The sequence below is a fragment of the Platichthys flesus genome, chromosome 7, assembly GCF_949316205.1.
Source record: "Platichthys flesus chromosome 7, fPlaFle2.1, whole genome shotgun sequence".
Taxonomy (NCBI): Eukaryota; Metazoa; Chordata; class Actinopteri; order Pleuronectiformes; family Pleuronectidae; genus Platichthys; species Platichthys flesus.
Window position 1 is genome coordinate 9,573,242 of NC_084951.1, and position 20,654 is coordinate 9,593,895.

At 41.8% G+C, this 20,654-nt stretch overlaps 1 protein-coding gene across 3 annotated transcripts in view; it reads left to right on the forward strand.

Annotated features, from left to right (window-relative positions):
* Positions 1-20,654, forward strand: part of mtcl2 (microtubule crosslinking factor 2) — an 84,762-nt gene that overhangs the window by 9,998 nt on the left and 54,110 nt on the right. For all 3 annotated transcript variants that reach the window (XM_062392181.1, XM_062392182.1, XM_062392183.1), the window contains exon 4: positions 8,672-8,821. In XM_062392181.1, the coding sequence (XP_062248165.1) occupies positions 8,672-8,821 (150 nt within the window). The remainder of the gene's footprint in view (positions 1-8,671; positions 8,822-20,654) is intronic.

A 20,654-nucleotide genomic window follows, 5' to 3' on the forward strand; every position in this document is an offset into this window, starting at 1 on the left:
TTACTCACTCGCATGCAAATACACACAAATCAGCAAACGCGCACACACACACATTACTGCTGACGGGTGTCTGCTCTCCTCCTCTGTCTTTCTGTCTCACTGTTCTTGTGACCTTTTAGCAGGCGCAATATAGACAGATAAAGAAAAGAAAAGAATAAGACTTGAAGGAAAAAGAGTGTAACAGAAGGATTTTTTTCTTTTTGTGTTTGTTCGACGAATAATAGCGACAAAAATATCCTTTCATACATCACATGCGCTTATAGAAATGGGCGACCTGATGTGTGAGTTAGTGTATGTGTATGTTAGTGTGTGTGTGTTTGCGGGAGGTCAGGGGGTGTATATCCAGCAGAATGCCCATGAGAATTTCTGACATCATTTCCTGTCCCATTCACACACTTCTCTCATTCCCACAGGCTAAACATCTGGACATCTGGACACACACTCACATACCCACACAGAGGAAATTTTTGTTAGGATCATTATCATGATGTCAACACAGCAGTATTGTGTTTGCCTTAAGGGAATGACTATAAACACTCCTGTTGATTACACTGTCTTTCCATCCAGATTTCATCTTTCAATATTGTGTAAATATGGAGTAAGGGTAAATATCCTAATACTTAGAACAAGTAGGATTTCTAAAAAGAAATGTACGACGTTTCTTTTTATTAATAAGTCATGTCGCTCTCTTTGATTGATGCCTTGTCTAAACTACGGAGGCTACCATGTTTTTAACAGTAGCCCAGACTGGACAAACTAAACACCATTTTAGTTTTTAAGAAAACTGAATGCCACCACTGGTTCTCTTTAATGTTGGGAAGATGCATCTTCACCACCAGATGTCACTAAATTCTATACACTGAACCTTTAATGTGTTTGTGCTGCACAAACCAAATTCTGTTAAGTGGTGAGATTTTTGGTGGAAGAATATTTTCAGAACATATACCGAAACCTTATGGGTGAAAAGTGTGTAAAAGAGTTATATTTTTTAAAACATTTTGAAAATGATGCTGTTTTGCTGTCAGGTGTAAGTTGAAGAGATGGTTTTGTGTCTGTGCCTTAAGCAAAGAGTTAGTTGGGAGGTGTTTAAAATAGTGTAGCACAGAATGGAATAGTGTGGTGCTGGGAAATCTTCATTCTGGTCCCTGGTTGCCCATATAAGGGGAAACCACTGACCACTGCTGACAGCTTCACAGTGCTGTGTATAATATTTATACGACATGTGTCATGTACATGTGCATGCTTTTGGCAATGTAAACATTATATAGACTTCAAATCTTCGGGCTTCCTCCCTGTCTTCCTCCCTCACGGACACATACTGGAAAGTGCTGTAGCTGTCAGGACCAGGATCCAACTGAGATAATAATTTACCGCCAGATACTTTCTCACTACATGTGTAAGCTCAGGTGTTCACACGCACACACTCACACACGCACACACACACACACACACACACACACTCACACACATTTGATGAGAGCAGTATCCGGTATACAGTGATCTGAGTGGGGCCAGTTCTCAGTCTCATCTCCATATGTTATGTACCGTGTGTGCGTGTGCATGTGGTTGTGTGTGTGTGTGTGTAGTCATACTGCATGGCAACCTCTTTCAAACATACACACACTTACCAGCCCCCAGTCATGCACCACGTGTCAAGCTCACTGTTGGAAGTATTGACTCCATGCGAGTATCACACTGTACATCCTGCTGACAGTAGGAGCTGTGGTTTCCGTTTTTCGTTGTGGATGTCTAGTGACAATGATGAGGCATTTTCTCTGCAAGTTCGGGAAAATGGTCCCCCATTTTGTGTCATTGTTTCTAGGTTTCCTACAAGTATGAATGATTCCTGTCATTATTGAAACAGTTGGATGGTAATGTTTACAAACATAACCCTTAGATGGTTTTGAAGCTCAGTGCAGGAAAACACACTCTGACTATCAAAGCATTACAGAAGCCTTTTGCATTCCTAGAAAAAATCTGCTCTGTTTTTCTGAATTGACAAGAATAATATATCAGAAATACAGTTTTCGAAATAATAAGATAGACCATCTCTCTCTCCCAAGATAAGCTGTCATTTAGCAAACTTTGAGAGTGTTTAATATGTATATAAACTGTATATACACTTAGATGCCTCTATGTAAGAATAGATGGATGGGTGGATGGAACAATGTTTGGAGATAGTGACAGTGTGATCACACTTTCCCAACTGCCAAACAACGTGCCAAGGATTGTGAGAATTCATCACATTCCATCACTGCTGTCACTTAGCCTCTCACTCACTCTCTCTCCCTCCCTCCCTCTATCCAAAGATAGATGGATCACAGCCTGTACTGGAACAGCTGTCAAGCCAGCGGCACTCTCTCTCTTTCACACATAATGGCTTTATATATAGACTCCAAGCAGATTACTTGTGATGTAACGTCCACTAAATCGGTGTCAAGAGGCCAGAATGTTGAACAAATGTCAAAAAGGTTGACGGCGCCAACACTCAACATCAACACCAGTAAAAATCCTGTATTCTTCTGAATTTATTCCATTGCACAGAGTTACCTTACGTAGCTCTTTGCATGAAAAACAAGCATAACAAAATTGAAAACCTTACTGACTCGACTCATCTACGATGTATTGGAGTTTTACTATCTGAATAAAAGATACAAATACTTCACCGCTTCTACAGAAAGAGTGGTTTCTTTATCTTGTGAAATATAACTTTTTTTATTCATGATTATTGATCAAAAAGAATGTGCTGTTAGAAAAACTTATTGGATTTCTGAGGAAACCAGATGTAGCCAAAGCAGCAGTTGATGTTGGTTCGTCAGCTGTCCGAGAATCTTCGATTTGACCGTGAAATATTTTCAACTTTTTCAAAGACACTCGTTATCTCTCTGTGCAGCTTCGGGCTGATTCTGCAGATACTCAGTTTTGTGATAAACCGAGGGGTTCAGTTAAACTGTAGGCGGTCAATAATTCTGCAGAGGCAATCTTTGTAAGCACATTTCATAGCTCATTAACAAATAAATAGTCTCCTCCAAGGTTGAGGCCCCTTAGACCTCAGATGCGTTTCAGTGGAATCATCGTTCCCCCAACATTCGACCGCAGTGATTTGTGATTTAAAAAACAGACTGAAGCCCAGTACATTGCTGAGGAAAATAAAACTACAGATTGAATGAGTATAAATGGTGATGTTTTTACTTTGCCTAAGGAGAGAATGGCTTAAGCCACTGGAGGAGGATCAAATACTCTAAGATAGACAAAAAAGTGTAAGAGCACTCATAAACAAGATTGTGCATGCAAGACAAAAAATTTTAATGGTCTTGGTAAATAAGAAAATAATGCCATAGAAATCACTAGAAATGCTCTCAGCCGCAAATTCGATTTAAAGCATCAAACCCCTCGGCTGCCGCTATGCATTTGAAGTGGTAGCAGTATAATAAGTTAATATTAAGCTATGTGGCTCTGTGTTTGGTATCTGAGCCTCTCAGCAAGAATTTGATGCTTTCACACCCCAGCAGAACTGACTGAAGCTCTTCTCAGGTTGCCATGTTTCCTCCCACACCAAGAGACATGAATGTTTTAGTATGTGTTCGAAGAACTTCTGTCCTTGCTCCGGGGCAAGACTGGAGTTGTCCCCACACAGGGATGTACTGTTGCCACCCACTGCTCCGAAACAGGACAGAGTTAAATCTAAAGGATAAATCACAAGACCTAACTTAATGGACATTAGTTCATGGTTAAGGAATGCTCTTTGGGAATTAGGCCTTTTTCCTAGTTTTGTATACCAAGATATATCTGTTGCATGTCTGTGCATTCAGTAGAGAGATTGGTTCAGGGTAAATTTAGCCTAACTTGTCCCAAAGAGGGGAAATACGCCTTGTAACATCTCCACATTGGTTTTCTAATACCTCTCTTACACCACAATTAGCTGGTATATGCAGGTTTTGGCATAGGTGTGGTTTTTTGGTTCGTGGAAAAGGGGGCTCAAGTTGTTCAGCTAGCAAGTTAGCTACCAAAACATGTAGAATCAACTTGGCTAGCTGTTTCCCTCTGCTTCCTGAGGTTGTGCTAAGCTACGCTAAACATGTCACAGTTGAGATTTCCTTGCAACTACATGAACCAAAGTTAGGATTGGCAAGTCTGGCCACTTGGTGTTGCCATGGTGGCCGGCGAACGCTCCCTGGTACTTATATTTTCAGCCAACAAGGCCAGGGTTCTATTTAAATGAATTTAGTGAGAGAGAGAGAGGGAGAGAGAGAGCAAAAACTGTACTTTCAATGGTCACTGGGACAATAAACTGCATCAAAAGTTTGATGAATTTGCCTCAAAGTAAGTTTTAAAGTTACATTCACACATCTACACACACACACACACACGCACACACACACACACACACACACACACATGCTGTACTGACTGCATGTTTACTCTCTGATAAAATCTACAGGAAGAGAAGACGTTAGAGAGATGACTGTTATGGGTTCACAAAAAACAGCTGTGTGTGTATGTGTGCGTTTTCAGTTCAGACAGACTGAATAACAGGGGGAACAAGACTCTGTTTGTTGAATGCCGTCAAACACACAACCACACAGAGTGTAAATGGAAGAGATCCTTTTGATGACTAACTGCCACTTGTTGAATGATATTGCTGTTTGCCCTGTGGCCGGTGTGTGTTTGTGTGTGTATGTGTTTTGCTGAGCGTGAGTAAAAGGACTCCCCCTGTCTCACACATATAGACTCTCCTTATCAAATACCTACATAAGCCATTTTCAGACATTACTTCTGGGTAAGATCTTGAGAGTATGGATACAGAGTTTACCCAGAGTCTGCCTCTCACACATGCACAACACATTGGGAGTTTTTTTTTACACAGACGCATTCACAACAGCATCAAATCCTGCAGCACGGCGAGAACTGGGTGCAGCAGACAGAGGCAGGAAGTGACTTATTATCTCCTTTTGTATTATTTTGTTTAAAGCATCCCGACACGTCATCCGTTTTCATCACCGCACATTCTCTCGACGTCTTTGCCTGTCCTCTATGTTTTGTCACCAGTAGATATGTTTCCTTTTAGTTTTATTAGTTTTTTGTGTCTGTCGTGTGGTAGAAGTGTCATCAATCCCCCCACTCGCTCTTTGTGAACTCGTCGACTTCTCCTGGATTTCTACGGACAAGATACTAGGAGGCAAGTCCGTAGAAATTGCGGAGCGTCTTGCTTGGACAGCGTCTCACACTCTGGAGCAACTACGTGCGGATTCTAGTGCGTGTCTGAAAGCAGCTACACACAAACACACACTCTCACCCAGCACCCTGACTGAATCCTAATTACATCCTATAGATCTGTTGCCGGGTAAATCAGCACAGCTTCAAAGGTGTCAAATTCCTTCACGTTTCCCTTCAACATAGAAGAACAATACAGCATTTAATAGGACTCAAAGACTGAACATTATAGAATGGAGGAGAAGACGAAGATAAATGAGGAGAAACCAAAGCCCATAAACCAGCCATGGTGAAAACACCCTCTTGGAAGCTGTTTTCTTTTTACAGTATTGATGCAGCGATCAAATTTGAGCACAGAGTGTTAATCAATCACAGTGTCCGTCCGATTCAATCCACATAAAGCTCTGGGAGCTTTCAGCGGAACACATTAAGGCTGTGCACTCCTCTTTGGTGAACACAGGCCGATGTTGTCGTGTCCTGATTGTGATGTGCTTGACACAGAGGGAGAAAATGGATGTGCAAAAATGTCTCAAAAAGTTAACTGCTACCTTTTTCCTGCATCTATTCTCCCAGATAAAATCGACTTCATGTCACATGTTCAATCCCATATGAACCACAACACCGAGCAGTGTAGTGAGTTAAGTCTAGAGGCCACAGTAAAAGTTGGATAACCAAGTCTAATAAGCCAACCAGTGTATATTACAATTTGTCAGTGTTAGCATTTTTATATTTTATTATTTATTTTCGGGTCTATATCAGCTTATATATAAAATCTTTGATGAGCTGTAATGAGCTTGGACTGCTGACAGAAGACATCAAAACCACATTGTATTCAGAGGATTGTTACCTAAACAATGAGGTGTATACAATGATCAGAGGATGAACAGAAAGACCGACAAATAGAGAAAGAGATGGAGGTCTGTCACAGAACTATGTACAAGAGGAAGGGTTCAGGAACAGGAGAGGATCTGACAGAGAGAAGTACAGGAGGTGTACAGATAGTGAAGAGGAAACACACATACACACACACACACACGCATGTTAAAACATGAATTGGAGCGTGGCGGAGCTGAGGCAACGATTCAAAAGAGAGAGAAAGGGCAGGACAGAGAAGCATTGTGGGACTCAGCTGCATGGTGGCAATCGTTCAAATACACACACACACACACACACACACAAACACTGTCACATAGGCACACAATAAATACACAGAATTACAACAATCACTCATACGAAATGATGTGTCTTAAAAGTGTTAATTATGGTGATTATGCCAGAGCTGCCGTTACTATTCAGTTTGCTCCACATACTGTGAGGTAAATATACAGTATAATGTATTAAAATTAACATTGTAATATAATAGTTAATTGCTAATAAACGTAGATGCAAACTTGTTGTTTGTAGAATAAAATGAGGAATAATAGAATTTGACCAATGTTTTTCCACTGTTAAATCAATGCACCACTTTGTTTAAGTCAGTTGGATACAGAAATGACTGTCTTATTATTAACAGCTTATTGTTGTTAAGTCAGCAATGTGTTTTTGAATGGACGTCACGTTTCACACTGTTTTCATATAGTCAAATGGAAATAACTGGAAGTCAAGTCTGGATAATTACAACAGTTACACTAGTTTCGTTCTACAATGATTATGAACAATAAAACCTTTATTCACTAATTGTTAACATTACTGTAAAATCTAGCAATATCAGGACTGAAACCATCAGATAACATCTCTACCATCCCACTTGAATAAATCAGTAGAGTATTTTTCTCTAAAAACAACCATATCCATTTAGAATCATTCAAGTTTATTTTCCTCTCATATAATTAGAACAAACTTTTTATTTCACTTGAGCAAAAGCAATCAGGTTTAAGTTAAAATTGATTTTCTGTCACTTTATCCTTTTTAATAATGAAAAGGCTCTGATCGTGTGTGATACAGCTGCTGAACATCGGTCAAGTTATTTTTTTTTTTCCTAAATATAATATTTACATATATTTTTGTGTCTTTCAGCCTTAATTCATATAGTATGCTGTTACACTGTATTCAAAATGAAAATGAGGCTGACGTCACGGAAAAGGAAAAATGTATGCTGTTTGTAATGGAGCATAAAAAGCAACATTACAAGATACCAAAATTTATTGCTCTAAATATGAGGTTTCAGGCCGTTTTTATTGCAGTTTTGTGCATTAAAGTCTTTAAATTATTACATTACCCAGAAGAACCCAAGTAACACCTGGATCCACAGAACGTTGTAGAACAGTGTATATGTGGCACAACCACTGTCTTCATAGACCATTGGTTCTGCTTAGAAACACAGCTATATTAATTATAGATAAAGTGAAGAATCATAACAAATAACCTTTTTGAGCATTTCAAAAACATATGCAAGATTTTTTTTTTTACTGCTGTTTTCACAACAGTCATCAGAGGTGTGACTTTAGTTTGACTTCTGACATTGGAAACTTTTAATGAATAAATGCCCTCGAGGCGGGGTGGGAGTGGCGGGTTGGGGGGGATAATCAGGCTTCCATTAGATCACATTATGTATAAAAGATCAGCCAGAGTGTTATTAATTATCTTCTTGGCCTTATTAGAAAAATACATATCAGCCCCATGCACACTGAGGTGCACGTGCAGAAAGCTCCTGCTGATTCAGACACTAACACACTTCACAGACAAAAAAAAAAATGGCTTGTATCTGGTGCTGTGTGCTCTGGCAGGATTCCTAGAACTTTTCTCATGCCTGGCGGTGATATGAAACTAGGCCCAGGTTCTGTCTTTTGCCTGAACAGGGATCAGCAGCATTAAGAGAAATCTCCTGAGCAGCAATATGCCCAAATAAAAGGCTACTGTTGTCAACACGGGTGAATTAAGGTCTGTTTATTACAAGAGTTATAGCACCAGCTTGTGTTTGCAGTTTTAGAGAAAATCTGAGTCATGCGCCTACATTAATTGGAATATATATTAAACTCAAGCATTCAGGGTGTTTCATTTTATTATTTGTCCCTGCTCACACAGCAGAAAATACTGGTCCGCTCCTAGTTTTGTGTTTCGATAATTATGTGAAGTTGAAATAAAAAATGTGTACAAGGGCATTGCTGACTTGGAAGAATATGCCAAAAATCTGCTCTCTTTTGAATGAACCAAGGGGATAATGAAAATAAACACTGTCAATACGGGTGTTTTAGAGATTTTCATAAAACCTGACAAAGAAAGATAAAACAGAGATGAAGACTGGAAAGTGATGTAAACAATTTGAAGAAAACCAATCATGCCTCTAATATTCTGAAAGTTGACTGTCGATAGACAATCTGTAACAGTACATTCAAAAGCTTTATGATATTTACTGATCATAATTGCCGTTATTCAAACGACTGATTTTGGGGGGAAATGCATCGTATCAGACATTGAACTCCTTTTCCTCCTCTCCCCCCTTTGTTAATCCTCTCAGGTGGCCAAGGACGTGTCTATCCGTCTCCACAGCCAGTTGGACAGCGGGGAGAAGAAGAGGAGTCGTCTGGAGAAGGAGAACGAGGAGCTGAGGGTCCGACTGCAGGACCTGGAGGTCGCCAAGCAGGTCCTGCAGCAGGAGATAGACAAGGTAGGATTTAATGATCCGAACTCTGGCCCGTGAAACTGCTGTTTGTCAGCATTTGCTTGTGTCTTCTAACCCCCAGAGGTCATCCACTCTGGGGGTTCTTTAGTAAACCCTTCCTCTTTCAGCAGATGACTTGTACAAGTTGAGTTATTAGTGTCTTTATCTAGTTTGGAGTTAAGTGGACATTTCAGCTAACCACAGAGGCACGGGCAGATCCCTGTTTAGAGCCGTCGTCCTTTTGGCTCTTTGAAGAAAACAGTGTTTACTGTGCTCACTTTGTGTGGGAGCCTCCGGAGAGTCCATCTCTGTTCTCATCTCGTGTTGACGTTGTTTCTGCCTCTCTGCTGCCACTCCAGGGACATCTTTCTGTTCCAGGAAGCATAGCCAGCGAAGCGCTGCAATGAAAGGCTTAAACTTGATGTGAGTGCCAAGCGGAAGTGAAAATAAACAAAAGAGAGTTGGCATTGCGCACTTTCTGAAAATGAAATAAATAAAAACAAATTGATCTTCGCTCTGAGCAAAGGGAGAATGACCTCGATACTGTGTCCTGAAGGCCACCGTATCAGCAGTCAAATCTAAGAAAAAAGGCTGAAATTGAGGCCTTGTCTTTGCATCCTTCCCCTTCTCTCTCTTCTTCTCTCTCTTGCTCCTGCTCATTATATATTTTCCCTTATGTGTGATTGCCTGGCCCAGGCCTAGGTCCCTGTTGTGGGTCAGGCTCAGATGGATGGCTGGGTATCTGGCAGGGGATCTTTTCTTTTCTGGGTCTTTTCCAGCCTGACCTGACTGTGTTTCCCCCTTGGTACTATTGCAAGTTTGCTGTTTGTGGATGTGTAGTGGTCCCTGCAATCCTCAAAGGATAAGCAGTATAGATAATAGATGGATGGATGGTGGTTTGTGGCTGACTGGGATGCTGACTTTGCAGCAGTAGACAGGCAGCTGCTTTGCCTAAGTAGAGTGGATGAGTGGAGAGGTGTAAGAAAAATGCTTTGTTGCCTTTCTTGTTCGTCAGTGAGTGTGAAATGGGAGTTTGGCAGATTGGTGCTGCTTCACAGCGACATAGTTCTTTCACCTGACAGTGTTGATGAATTCGCCATTCAATTCTTCACTCCAACCATAACCTGTGGTCATGAGCTTTGGGTAGTGAAAAGAACGAGAGATTGTAGATCCGATCAGATCTTTCACATACTCCTTTAACCATGTTGTGTTTATTGTTTTATCTCAGACTCATTGCAAATAATCTAAGAGAGTAAAGTAGCTCCTTACTAATGTTAAAGTGCAACAATTGTATCATATTTTTTTGCATCTGTGTTGTTGTAAAACTGTTATACCCTCTCTCATGGACGCTAAAAGCTACCATGACCGTGGAGAAGCACTCAGAGGCAAATTCAAAATGCAATGTTGGGGAAGTTTTCTGCATCATCATTGGAATCTGCTCGCTCTTTGCAGCGGATGCAACATCATTTTTAGCTTGGTGTCTCAGTGTGTCAACAAAAGAGATGTGTAAAAGGTTGTTTTTACTTAGAATCAAAGGAACCAGATATTTTTAGGGTTGTCCTCATTTCTCATATTTTGTACTTGTGATTCAGCATCAATCCAAGCCCCAACCTCCAGTTACCGATTGTCCATACACACCCAAATAACTTCTACAAATTTTCACTTTGCAACCCCCGCCAACAAACCAGATATATTGAAGTAAAAGGTGCTGTGTGTGTACAAATGTGACCTCTATGAGTTGATGTATCTAGCCTGTTGAGTGACCGGATGACTTCCACACTGAGTTTTACTCTGTGTGTTTGCTGACAGTCTGAGTTACTTGGTTTCATAAGCTCTGTTTGGGTCTGTTGTGTTGAGTTACGCTAAACCTGCAGAGAGGGGAATTCTTCACATAGCTGATATGATTCAGGGAGTGTGTGTGTGTGTTTGTCTGCCCCTCCACACAGGAATGTCTCACTCATCTGTGTTCCTACCTTTTTGATAATAATACAGTATAAACAGGAGAATTCAAGCACGAGTGAGAAACTGAATAAGCAGAGATCAAATTACTAAAAGACACATGGACAGTTCAGCTAAACGTGAGCTAGAAGCAGATCAACAGACTGGACACAAAGGCCTTTAACCACACAGACAATGAAGCTTTTGGTGATTCACACGTATAAAGGAGGTTTGTGAATTATTGATTGCGCGGTAGTGGCTGCAGCCTCCAGTCTGTACTGATATCGATGTTCTTTAAAAAGCAGAGCTCTGCGGTGCGCTGGCTAAAACCTTTACTGTGCTGCTGCGGTGTTCTACTGGGAGCTGGAGACGGACCACTCTCCAAAATATTTTTATATTCAGAAAGCTTATAAAAGATATTCATTGAGGAACAAAAACATAACCTCCTCGACACCGCTTTAACATCACATGATTATAATTGTGTGTTGAGACACATTTGACCTTTATCCTCAAGTCTTTGAATATTAGAAAACAACGTGTTTAAAAAAAAGTTCAGACTGTATTTGTTCACACAAGAAATAGAGCAGGGCACAAAAAAAAACATTTTTGTTGATCTTGAAGATTGTGATGGAGTGATTTATTTTAATTTTAATTTGTATTGATGTTTGGGTTTGATTTGATGTTGGTTATGTGTTGCAAAATGTGTTATGAGTCTTTTATAATATGGATTTGTCTTAATGTTTCTCTGTTATTGAAGTACTGTATAGAGAATTTGCAGGGGCCACAGGAAGAGTAGCCACTTTGGCAATAGAGTAGCTGATGGTGATCTAAACAAATCCTATTATTTGGATATTGCACTTCACAATAATGCAATTTCCATAGTATTTGAAGTAATTGTTCGGCCCTGTTATTGTTGTTTGTTTTGCATGTGTGCAGTGTTATCTTTGAAGCCATACGCTGGTGTTTTGTATCTATTTTTATCACACTCTCAGACCGACACACACACCTCTATTGTTTACCAAGTTGCAAGTGAAGAAACAATCAGCGCACATACGTTGAATAGGGAGAAGGGAGATGTTCCCTCTCCCCTTAATGTTTTATGTCCTTTCCTCCCATCCCTCCCTGACAGACTAACACCAGCTCCCCCTCCTCAACCTTCCCCCGTTCCCTAGGTCTGATTCCACCCATTTATTATCACCTTTCATTCTTCTCCGCCCTCTCTTCCCTCCTGCTGCTCCCATAGAGACGCAGAGGAATGCTGATATGGGGATTTTTTTTCCTTTATCCCGTCTCTCCCTCCTCTCTTGCGATATCTCTCCCCCTGTCCGTCGCCTCCTCCTCCTCCTCCTTTCTCCTGTCCTCCCCCTCTCCTATCCCTCTTGCCCTCCTCCATGTCAAAGCCTGTACTCCCTCTCTCACTCATACCTCTCCATTTTTGTCTCTCTCCCCTCCTCCTCTCCCATCTCTCTACATCTCTGCTTCCATCCTCCTATCCCTCTCCACAGCCATTGCTACGTTACAGCTGTTTGACCTTTGAAGGAGACAAGGTCAGGTCTGATGAAGGCAGGAGCGGATTAGAGTAACTGAAGGATAGGGGTTAGGAGGTATAGATGAAGGGAAAGACAGGAACAGGGTCTCTGGAGGTTTATGAGGGGAGGATGGATAGGGTGTATCTTTTCCAGGTGTTTTATCATCTCAAGGTGAGAAGGAAAGGATTGATTTCCGTGTTAATGTGACAGGAAATGTTAGAGGGCAAATAACAGAAGAGGAGGTTGATGTACAAAATCGTCATAACGTTTTGCAGACAGGAATTTTAGTCTTTCTATTTTTCTGTTCTTCAATCGGACAAAGTGCCTGATCACTAGATCCCTTGTTTTGTTTTATTGCTACATTATCCACTTTAGGCCTTTTCCATGAAGAACAACACAGTGACATCCTCTTCATCGGCTGTGGATAAAACACTCCCTTCACTTTTCTTCAAATCTTTGTGATTGTCACGTTAGAGAGAAAAATATCACACATTCACGTTTCACTGCTCAAACTGTGTCAAGCAGAAGATCCATTGTTTGCTGCTGATGTGTTTACAGCTCGAGCTGCCAGTGCTATGTTCATTGATCAGCAGCAGAAGTTGACCGGAGAAGCTTTTGCTCCAGCTGTGGCCTCACTGCCTCAAGGTGACTAAACACAAAGGAGCAATGGAGAGATGGTTCGAAAGAGGCAAAGGTAGACAGATGGAGGGGGGTGAAATGGAGAACTACTGGACGGTTGGTTGAACTAGAATAATTCCACTGAGGAAGAGGAAGGTGAAGACACAGGACGAAAACAAAGGGATTAAACAAAGGGGAACAAAGAAAGGAGAGACTCGAAAGAGAAAGAGTTGAGCTATGCAGGGTAGAAGAGATAGAGTGAGAGAAAAGAGAGATGGGGACTGTACCATGTGGTCTCGAGCAGACGAGGGAAAAAGGGTTTAATTGGAAAAAAAATCCTGAGTGACTGCAGGCTGAAGAGAAATATGCAGCATGCTATTTACTGATATTTTTTCTCACTCTGTCGTTTTCCTTTCTCTGGCTCTGCTCTTCCCTCTCACAGGGAGATTCCCTCTCTCTATCCCCTCCGCCTCCCTATCTCTCTCCCTCCTCTCTCAACCTCTCTCTCTCTCCCTCTCCTCTCAGCATGTGTTTAAATCTCTAGTTTCTCTTGAAGGTCATTCAAGAAGTTTATCTCTCTCTCTCTCTCTCTCTCTCTCTCTCTCTCTGTCTTTGATAAGGTCACTCTGTCGACTTGGGCACATATACTTATATAAAATTTACACTTTAACGTTCCTTCTCCCTCTTTTACACAATCTTGCCATTAAGCTGCTGTGAACAACACACTTGACTCTCTGGTCCCTGCAGACACTGTGATCAAAAATAAATTTGAATTTATAGCTCACTATTGAAGAAACACCTAGTAAATAAGAACATTTGTGATTGAGCTCAGGTAGCCTCTGTCTGTGTGTCTGTCTGTCTATATGGACTTGTACAGCCCCCCCCCCCCCCCCCCCATTCTTAATAAAGCAGTCACTGCTGAAGGAAACTGTTCCCTGATATTTCTGACTTTCAGGAAGTACTGCCCATTGTTTGGAGTGAGTTGAGGGATGTGAGGAAAGGGTAGCTGGAGACTGTGTGTGTGTGTGTGTGTGTGTGTGTGTGTGTGTGTGTGTGTGTGTGTGTGTGTGTGTGTGTGTGTGTGTGTGTGTGTGTGTGTGTGTGTGTGTGTGTGTGTGTGTGTGTGTGTGTGTGTGTGTGTGTGTGTGTGTGTGTGTGTGTGTGTGTGTGTGTGTGTGTGTGTGTGTGTGTGTGTGTGTGTGGTTGCCTGAATCTAGTTTAAAAAGCGTTGGAGGTTTGTTCATTATTACATCATTTAATTAATTCCAAAGCCTCTAAATTGAGACGCCTCAGTTGGAATAGCTAGCCTTTCTTTCTTGAAATCCCTATTAATGACTTGATACATTTCAGGAGCAAGGATGTTAAAGAAAAAGAGATACTGAGGGAGTTTGCCCCAAATACTGCAGATATACTCTGTAAAAAACTCTGAGCGGATGATGAGTAGAGTTATAACTTATTTCATCTGATCTCAGTGATTTAATTTAGCCGAACAGCAGCCAAGCAATCATTCACTGTCCCCTTTTTTTCCTCCCATATCTACTGCTCTGCAGCACGCAGGTCATGACACTTGTGTTATTTCCCTCGCGGTCCATCTGAGGATGGACAGGACGCAGTGAGAGCTGTAAGTTTTCTGCAGGGACATGAGTGCAGTTAAATGGGTCAGAGCATCAAAGCAGCCCTGGTTTAAACCCAGCTTTATCTGGGTCACAGTGATTGATTAGAGAGAAGATGGTCTTAGAAGAACGCAGAGAGAAGTCAGCCACGGAACACTCTACCATCACCACCACAACCACCACCACCACCACCACTCCACACCAGACACAGGACGCTGTGTGTATCAGATGCGACACAGAGATGAAGAAAAGTTATTCATGTTTTGTGGTTTGAGAAAGAAGGAGCAGGAACCAGTGAATATTGGTGAAAAAGAAAGAGAGGGAGTGATGATGACAGCAGGAGTGAGAGAACAGTGATCACTGGGAGGGAGGGTGATACAATTTAGACTGAGGAAAAGCTTGGCTAAACTGGAGATGGAATAAGAGAGATAGAAGGAGGAAGAAAAAAAAAGGATAGGGAGAAAATAAGGAGTGAAGAATAATAATAACCAAAGAGGGAACAGATTTAGAACGAGACGTCTGTACATGTATAGACAGAAAAAAGGAGAGTAAGGGAAATATAGTTTAAGGAAAAATAAATTGTGAAAAGATAATAAAGGGAAGGCTATTCCCAAAAGAAATTGGCAAAGAAGAAACAGTGACATTAATGTATGAGAGATAGTGGGAGTGAAAAAAAAAAAATGGCTGGCGACAAATGAAATAAAGAGAGGGAGGACAAAGGGAATTTTGCCTGCAGGTTTTGTGAGTTGAATGGAGCTTCACTGGTACCAGTGGGACAGACAGAGGACACACACACACACACACACACACACACACACACACACACACACACACAGTACACATAACACAGAGAGAGTGAGCAGTGCAAGGCCAATCCCAGTACAGTGCCTAAGGTATGAAGTCATTTTATATTGTGATAGTAACAAGCTGACTTGGAATTTTAAATTCATTCTTTTCCCAGAACAGAAAAAATCTATAATGATAAGAAAATATAGATGATTTTATACTTTAGTAGCTTGTTAAATCTTGTTCCGTCCTCGAGCTTGAGTTCTAATGGCTCAATCAACTCACAGTTAGTGGTCAAGGACACGGGAACATCACCGTCAAAATGAACCAGTATAAACTACAGGTAGAAGTCACCCATCCACCGCTTTGACCTCTGGGCCCTTAGTTTACAACAGTGTGTCACTGTTTACTTCAGCACTCCCTGCTGTAGAGACTAACCTCTCACATCAACTCCAAGCCATCAAATCTGTGAGACTCTCTACTCTCTCGTATTAGCTCAGTGGAAGAATGGAGGTTACTGAACGCCTCTTCAGCATGATGATGCTTTTACACACAGATGATTAGCGTCATGTAGTTTTCTCTGCCTCACAGAAACAGTGGAACATCTCATACGGGAGTCGGAGGGGGTGAGGAGGCAATTTCATGCCTCAGCAGAGGCAACATGAGTCTGTCGGAGATGCCCCGCGTTCTGAAGGGCGGAGTGCTGGTGTCACTGATGGAGACACTGGGAGGTGACTGGGGAGTAATAACACTGTAAAGACGTGACAGGGAAGGGCGGGACCTGGGGATTAGGGGGCAGAAAGAAAGAGGGAGGGAGGATGGGTTCATAGAAGAGTTGAGAGAGGGATCAATGTGAAGTGATACAAAACCCTGCTGCAGGGAGGAGATCCTGCTGGAGAGCAGCCCACCGCTCAATGTGTCTGATATTTATAGTGGATTTAGACATAGAACAGGAGGATTTGTTCCCACAGAGAAAAGAAGCAAATATTCAGAACTGAAACAGAACAGAGCTTCTATTTAAAGTGCTGACCTTGGACTGCATGCAGAAGACTTCACATGAGTGCTAAGGCATCCACCCAAAATCAGTCTTTAAAAGTTCCTCTTGAAAGATTTAACCCTATCTTTTGCTGAAGCGTCATGCCATTAAGAGAATTGCTTGTCTGCGTGCTTTTTATATTTAAAGAAACTTAAAATTGGTGAATTTTGTCAACATGAGAGTATTCACAGGAACTAAAGCAGTACTCTCGGTCCACTGTGATTCATTGCTAGAAAATGTCAAAAATAATTGTTTCTGCAGCAGGTGGATTAAAAGTGTCCTTGTTTTGAATGAGCAGTGTTTTCGGTGGTACCCTCCAACATATAACTGTATGTCCACGCAGGACGGGGGGGGGGCAGTGCGGAAACCTGACCCAGCAGGTGGGGGGAGGGACATCTTAGAGCAGATGGATGTTCTCGCCCTCACACACAGATTTAAAAGGTTTACAGCTGTTAAAGGCTAGAGAGCAGATTATCTCACCTGTTGGGACCAAACTGAAGAGGTTCCTCTGTGGTCTCTGTGGGACCATTATTTGTGGAGACCACTCACACTCACACTCACACTCACACTCACACACACTCAAACACACACTCACACTCACACACACACATTATATCACACGAAGAAGAGTAAAGCGCATTATGCAACTGAAGGGATCAAAGTTAGATCTATCTATCGTGTGTGTCTGTTGTTTCAGTCAGTGATGCAGAGCAGCACCCAGCTCATGAATTATAAATGAATCAAATGTCAGTGATGTCAGTGGGAATCTGCATTAAACTGCTACTGTACACAGGCTCCTCTGTCTGAGAGCAGCTACTACACTGTTACAGTAGAAGTGAGGTCTGTGTTCATGCTGCCTCTGTCTGTATCTGGTGTCGAGCTGTGGTTCGATAGGCATTTCATAACATTTTACACGTTAATTTAATTTAAACACAAACAAGACAGTAGTTGCAGAAAGAACCAGCATTTTTCACATATTGCTTTTTTTTCACAGGACACATTTTGACAACTCACAGTTTCAGGAGTCACACTGTCGTGGCTGTTTTGTGATAATAGCACAGATTGAAAGGCAAAGGGATCTCGAAAAAATAACACACACTGACTGACTGACTGACTGAGAGAGTCTAGAGGCCAATTCTGAGCGAATACAAACTGACATCACCTACTGCACAGATGTGAGAGAGGAGTAACACTGCTACTTCAATTCTGAAAATCAATCAAATGAACCAATCAAATCCTCCACCACACTAATGCCCACTTTAGGGGATTCTGGAGGGGAACAGCCCTTCATTTCTAAAGAGCCCTCTTTGGTAAAGTTGCACTTTAAAAACCGTTAACTTCACTTGCATTCGGTCTGCTCTCATTCGGGGTTAATCACGTTGTGTCGAAAACGCAGGCGGATGATCTTTCTCTTTAGATCTTTCTGTGCAGTGATGGATTTGAGCTCATGCATTGATCCCACTCACTGTCAGTGACATTGATGTATTAGTGTCACATGTATGAATCCTCTCAGATCCGTGTTAGTCAGGCCTGTCTGCGGTTGCTCTACTGATGGTCACTCAGTGTCGAGCAGAAGAGGTGAGGAGGCCGGAGGCGGACAGAGCCAAATCAATAAAGGCTTTTAACTTTTTCCAACAGACAAGAGTTCTGTTTCTAATTTAATGGCTTCACATTTTGCTTATTTAAAACCCGAAAAGGAACAGTCGGACCCTTTTTAAAGTTGGTTCTGTCTGAAGTTGCGGTGCTTATGTGCAAAAACTTTGCAGTTGGAAATCTCAATATTCTGGTGGACAGGTGCAGCAGTTTTTTTTTACCGGGGGCTGGTTTTTATTTCCATGCGGCTCAACTCATCTCTGAAATCAAATGAGACAAAACATAGATATTGCATTGATTTATGATGCAGTCATTTTAATACTGTGTGGATGATGGATGGAGTAAACTGGATGTGGCAGTTTGTGTGTATTCCCTCGTGCAGCTGGCGGTGTTGACTACATTACAGCTGTGAGGTAATAAACAGTGGACATGAGCAGTGTGCAGAATCCTAATGTTCGAAAAACCCTTAATAAGGCTTTCAGGAGGATTTTCATGTATAAACAAATGAGGGGGGAAAAGGTGACTCCTGGTTTTGTGGAACACCTTCAGAAACGTGACTACTAAAAACTAAAATGTTTATATGGAGCCCTCAGTTTGTTCATGGACTGGACCCTGTGAGTGTTAATCGTCAGTGTATGAGAGGGGAGATTGGAATGATGGATGTGGAGGTTTACTGCTGATGGAGGATGAATGAGATCTCTGCTGTGCATCGGCGTTGCTCTGCAGCGGCAGCACTCGGCTGCAGGGAACCACAGTGAGGAGATCACCGTGGGCTGTGGCGGCAGGTCATCTGTAAAACACACATGTAGGTGTGAGAAAGTGTGTGTGTGTTTCTCTTTTCTGTTCCAAATATCCCTCGCATGCTCTCTGCGATCAAACGATGCCATTTTCCCCACCTCTCTTGTCTCCCCATCTCTCTTTTCCTCTTTTCCCACTCCTCCTCCTGCCTCTTCGTCCTTTCCGTCGCCCCCCCTCCCCGACCCAGAGTGAGGCCGTCTGACATCATCACCGCGCTGCCGGCTCTTGTTGTGATGTGGAAGTGGAGACGTGGAAAAGGAGTAGCTGGCACCTCCCGCTGATGCTATAGTCTGGCTGCACCGCGGTCGCCATGGCTACATGGCCGCTGTCGTTGTGTTGCTGTGGTTACGCTGCTACTTTGATGTTCCACAGCAGCTGTGAGCCGGGGCAGGGACAGGGAGTCAAGCTCTGTGGTGTTTAATATAGAAATGCAGGTATTTTACCAGTCCGCTTTCTTCCCACTCACAAACGAGAAATACATTTTTGTATGGTTGATGTTAATTATTGATTGTTGCTTATATATTTAAATGCTTTTAACGTTCAGAACATATTCATTAACACGTAGTTGCTGGAGTTTGTCCTTAAATAACATTTTTTTTACCCTGGGGTAAAATCTAGGTTCACTGTCTTTCTGCAGCTTTTGACCACATCTTATGCTTAGAAAAGGGCCCAATAGAATCCAAGGCGCAGGGGAATGTTTGAGAATCGATTATCCTACCTGTTTCTTAGCTGTTGCTGTCGCCACTTTCTATTATAAATGACGACAGGAGCTATTTCTGTCAAGAGCTTAATCAACAAATTAATTTAAATGCAGTGCTGTAAATGTGCACTATATATACGTACTGCATTAAATCACGTGATGACCTAACTGCCTCGCTGGCTCCACAGTGCCACAGTCCTCTCTGAGCTCTTTCATGTTCTCAGCACCAGGAAACTCCAGCTGGTGCCTCAGGCCTGTGGTAAAGGGAAGAGTTACTGTACATGACGACAGTGGTTTATCTCCCAACGTGCTTGTTCGTAGCGTTTCCTTGTGGCTGTTTCATAGTTGTAAGCCTGTGTTGCATAATTCACAGTCCCATACTTCCATTGTGCAGCACTCATTAGGATGGATCAGTGCTCTGTGATGTTTTGACAGAGCGGTCGACGACGTCCCTCCTCGCTGTCTGTCCCCTTTCTCTATTTCACTCTGCTCGTTTTCTTCTATCTTCTTTTACACATCTCACCATTTTTCTAAGAGATTAGTACATTACTCAGGTCTTTGCCGTGCTACTGTCATAGTTTTTTAAACCTTTCACCACATCGCAATAACTGAATGTTGCTTCTCCATATGCAGTGGGACTCTGGGAACTCTTCATGTGTCAATTCAAGCGTTTGGCAGACTGCAGTGGGAAAACAGGTTCAACTTCAGCCCAAATTTTCAGATAATTCTGTAATTGACCACAGATCAACAAGAAAAGGAGGAACCTTTCATCTTGCTTCCTTTATTTATTACAAATTCTCCTGTGCTCCGAAAGTATTATCCTTAAATCAATCCCAAGAATAATCTGCCTCGTGGTCGTCCCACAAAAAGTCGTAACAAAAAAATCGAGTTGACCTTAAAATCTGATTTAGTAAAAACATTCATTATTCCTGGCCCACTGCCATATTTAACCAGGTTACTGTGTTACAGTCACATCTGCTTAATATCATTTCTGCTGCTCAGTCAGACTCAGGTATCTTTGGAAGTATTTTAAACAACAGTTCAAAACAACAACATGGACATTATCATATATCAAAAAGAAAATATTGATTTCCGAGGCAATATGCTGAACTTTTTTGAACTTTTAATATTATGATTCAAAGTTATCCCTCCTGTATTAAATACAGAGAGTTTATTTTTAATACCAGCGACATTTGCTCACATGTTATTACATGCTCATGCAGACAGT